This window comes from Aedes albopictus, unplaced genomic scaffold, assembly GCF_035046485.1.
Source record: "Aedes albopictus strain Foshan unplaced genomic scaffold, AalbF5 HiC_scaffold_745, whole genome shotgun sequence".
Classification (NCBI taxonomy): domain Eukaryota; kingdom Metazoa; phylum Arthropoda; class Insecta; order Diptera; family Culicidae; genus Aedes; species Aedes albopictus.
In genome coordinates, this window is record NW_026917582.1 from 9,089 (window position 1) to 11,865 (window position 2,777).

Here is a 2,777-nt window from a genome sequence, read left to right on the forward strand (position 1 = left end):
GGATTCCCCGAAGGAACTCCTGGAGGATTCCCCGAAGGAACTCCTGGAGGATTCCCCGAAGGAACTCCTGGAGGATTCCCCGAAGGAACTCCTGGAGGATTCCCCGAAGGAACTCCTGGAGGATTCCCCGAAGGAACTCCTGGAGGATTCCCCGAAGGAACTCCTGGAGGATTCCCCGAAGGAACTCCTGGAGGATTCCCCGAAGGAACTCCTGGAGGATTCCCCGAAGGAACTCCTGGAGGATTCCCCGAAGGAACTCCTGGAGGATTCCCCGAAGGAACTCCTGGAGGATTCCCCGAAGGAACTCCTGGAGGATTCCCCGAAGGAACTCCTGGAGGATTCCCCGAAGGAACTCCTGGAGGATTCCCCGAAGGAACTCCTGGAGGATTCCCCGAAGGAACTCCTGGAGGATTCCCCGAAGGAACTCCTGGAGGATTCCCCGAAGGAAATCCTGAGGATTCCCCGAAGGAAATCCTGGAGGATTCCCCGAAGGAAATCCTGGAGGATTTCCCGAAGGAAATCCTGGAGGATTCGCCTTAATAATTAGCTAGAGGGAGGAGATTGACTCTTTTATCGGACCCCCTAGTAACCTAGAAAATCGCGATGGCCACCGCAGTGAGTGACCCCCTTTGTACTGTCCTGCTTTCGTTCTCCTTGGCTATTAGCTACACGGGCGAGACAAAGTTCTCCTTTGGGAACTACTAACGAAAACTCCCGCTCCCGACGTTGCTGGAAACTTACCCATCATACAGTTGGTGAAGATATTGTAGTTCCGCATGGCCTTCTTCGGGAAGCGATGGTTCGAAAATCCGTTCCAGTTGAAGTTTCGCATTGCCGAGTCGGAGAAAAATTGCGAGAAACATTCCACCAGATCCATTGTGGACGTCTTATTCACCGACAGGTGGCTAATCTGAAGAAAGGCGAAATTTGTTGAATCAGTTTAAATTGAATATCAAACTAAATACTAACATACTGTTCCCGAACTGTGTCGTCCATGATGGCCTCTTCCAATCGTTCGACGTCGTGTTCATGAACCAAAGGAAATTCGAATCCAACGACCCCTTGCAAGGAACCTTTCCTGCGCTGAAGTGCAGAAGTTTTCACCGGCACCGGCACGTTGACCCGATTCAATAGAATATTACCTGGCTGAATGGTGGGCGGGGTGGAAGAGTTTTTCGAAAGTACCAGTTTGTAGGAAGCAGCTATAAAGAAAATTCGGAACAGTGATTACTGACAATTATTTTTTACGACATTACAACATGAAGGTCAAAAACAACACAGCTTACAAAAATATAATTTTATTTTATAAACTTAAAAACATTTGTGCGGATAAAACGGATCAAATCCTTTGCAGAAGTCTCATCTTCTTCTTGAGCACCTGATTGCGAGTGTACCGCCTTCGGCTTATGTGATAGATTGCTTTCTTCAACTGTTCCACAAGGATAATACTGGTAATTCCATGCGATTGCCAGGCATCTACAAAATCGAAACGTAGTATCTAATGAACTGTAACAAACAGGATAGATACAAAAGATAAACCTCCAACGCCCTACCTAGCATGCACGTTGTAAAAACGTTATACTTTTTCATGGCCTTCTTCGGGGTCTTGGGATACTCGGCCCGTTCCACACCGTAGTAGCTGAAGTTGGTCATCGAGTAGTCGGAGAAGAATTTGTTGAACGATTGCACGATACTCATCTGGACGGGTTTTGTCGCATTCAGATATTGCACCTACAACAACTGAACACCTCAGAAAAATGAAGTACTAGAACACTTCAAATAGGCGTCTTACATATTGTCCCCGAATCAAGTTGCTCTGCCGCACCGCCACCTCTAGCCGGTCTATGTCGTTTTCCACGGCCAGTGGAAACGTGAAACCCAGCACGGCAGGTGATTCCTCCAGAGACATCGTTGGAACTGGTGGGGCAAAGTTGTTGTAACCGTCAGGAACCATCTTCATTTGGGAGTAGATATTATAGTTGCCTATTGGGTTCAACGGTGGATGGGAGGACGATTGTTGTTGTTGTTGCTGGTGTATCATGGTGTGCAGGTTTCGCACCTTTACGGATGTGCCTGGAAAACAGAGGCAGGTTCTGACACTTTAGTACGTTTCCAAGCTCAACATGAGCAATAAAACAAACAAAATGTTAGCGTGCTCTCAGTAAGTTTATTAGGAAAATCGATATTTTACATGTTTTTGTTTAGGTTCTAGAGTGAAACGAATTGGTGCGGCAATCTGAAATACAAAGAGAAAGGAAAAAAAGACTCGATGAAGTACAAAGAAGTCATATGCTTGTTATGTAAACTTAGGAAACAATCGGTGAAGTACTAGATTGAAAGTAGTGAGCTGGATTTTTGTATGATGAGATGATCAATTCTCCATTTCTACAATGAAATGGCGAAAACAGCGTGCGTATTATGATTTCTTGCCTAATTTGTTGCTGTTTGAGCAAAAGTTTGGGTAACTGAGTTGTTGTATTATTTATTTCTTGAAACTTCACAGTTACCCAACACTTTGCTCTAACATCATCAAATTAGGCTAATCGAATGAAATCGGTTCCATAGGCCACACTGATCGTCAACGAACTCATTTAACCCCGATTCCCCAATTTCTTGTTTTTTTTTATATAAATGCATTAACTTTAAGAAGCGGAAACGACTTTTAAGACTAAAAAGTCGTAAAATCAAGCTCTTGGTTCTCTTAGAATTTTTTTAAGGAATTCCTCAAGAAAATCCTGTATAAATATCAAGGTTGCGACCATTCATTTGCAAATATT

General features: G+C 44.4%; 1 protein-coding gene across 2 annotated transcripts; it reads right to left on the bottom strand.

Moving 5' to 3' along the window:
- Positions 1-448: 448 nt before the first annotated feature.
- On the bottom strand, positions 449-2,237 carry LOC109403883 (uncharacterized). 2 transcript variants are annotated; one of them, XR_009995928.1, is made up of 5 exons: positions 1,793-2,185; positions 1,554-1,731; positions 1,287-1,476; positions 970-1,202; positions 449-910 (listed from the first exon to the last, which is right to left on the bottom strand). XR_009995928.1 is itself a non-coding variant. In XM_062844021.1 (4 exons), exons 2-4 carry the CDS (start codon positions 2,039-2,041, stop codon positions 1,340-1,342), a joined length of 564 nt encoding a protein of 187 aa, XP_062700005.1. In that variant the 5' UTR covers positions 2,042-2,073; positions 2,192-2,237; the 3' UTR covers positions 1,283-1,339. The 2 variants fall into 2 exon arrangements, 1 of the variants encoding a protein (XP_062700005.1); XM_062844021.1 differs by lacking the exons at positions 449-910; positions 970-1,202 and adding an exon at positions 2,192-2,237 and having other exon boundaries at positions 1,283-1,476; positions 1,793-2,073.
- Between the last annotated feature and the right edge of the window lie 540 nt (positions 2,238-2,777).

Excerpts from the sequence above, each read along its gene's own strand:
- LOC109403883 (XM_062844021.1), bottom strand. The coding sequence starts at position 2,041 with ATGATACACCAGCAACAACAACAACAATCGTCCTCCCATCCACCGTTG. Across the intron at positions 1,732-1,792 it reads ACTTGATTCGGGGACAATAT|GTGCAATATCTGAATGCGAC; the intron begins GTAAGACGCCTA and ends CAGTTGTTGTAG. Across the intron at positions 1,477-1,553 it reads TTTTACAACGTGCATGCTAG|ATGCCTGGCAATCGCATGGA; the intron begins GTAGGGCGTTGG and ends TCGATTTTGTAG.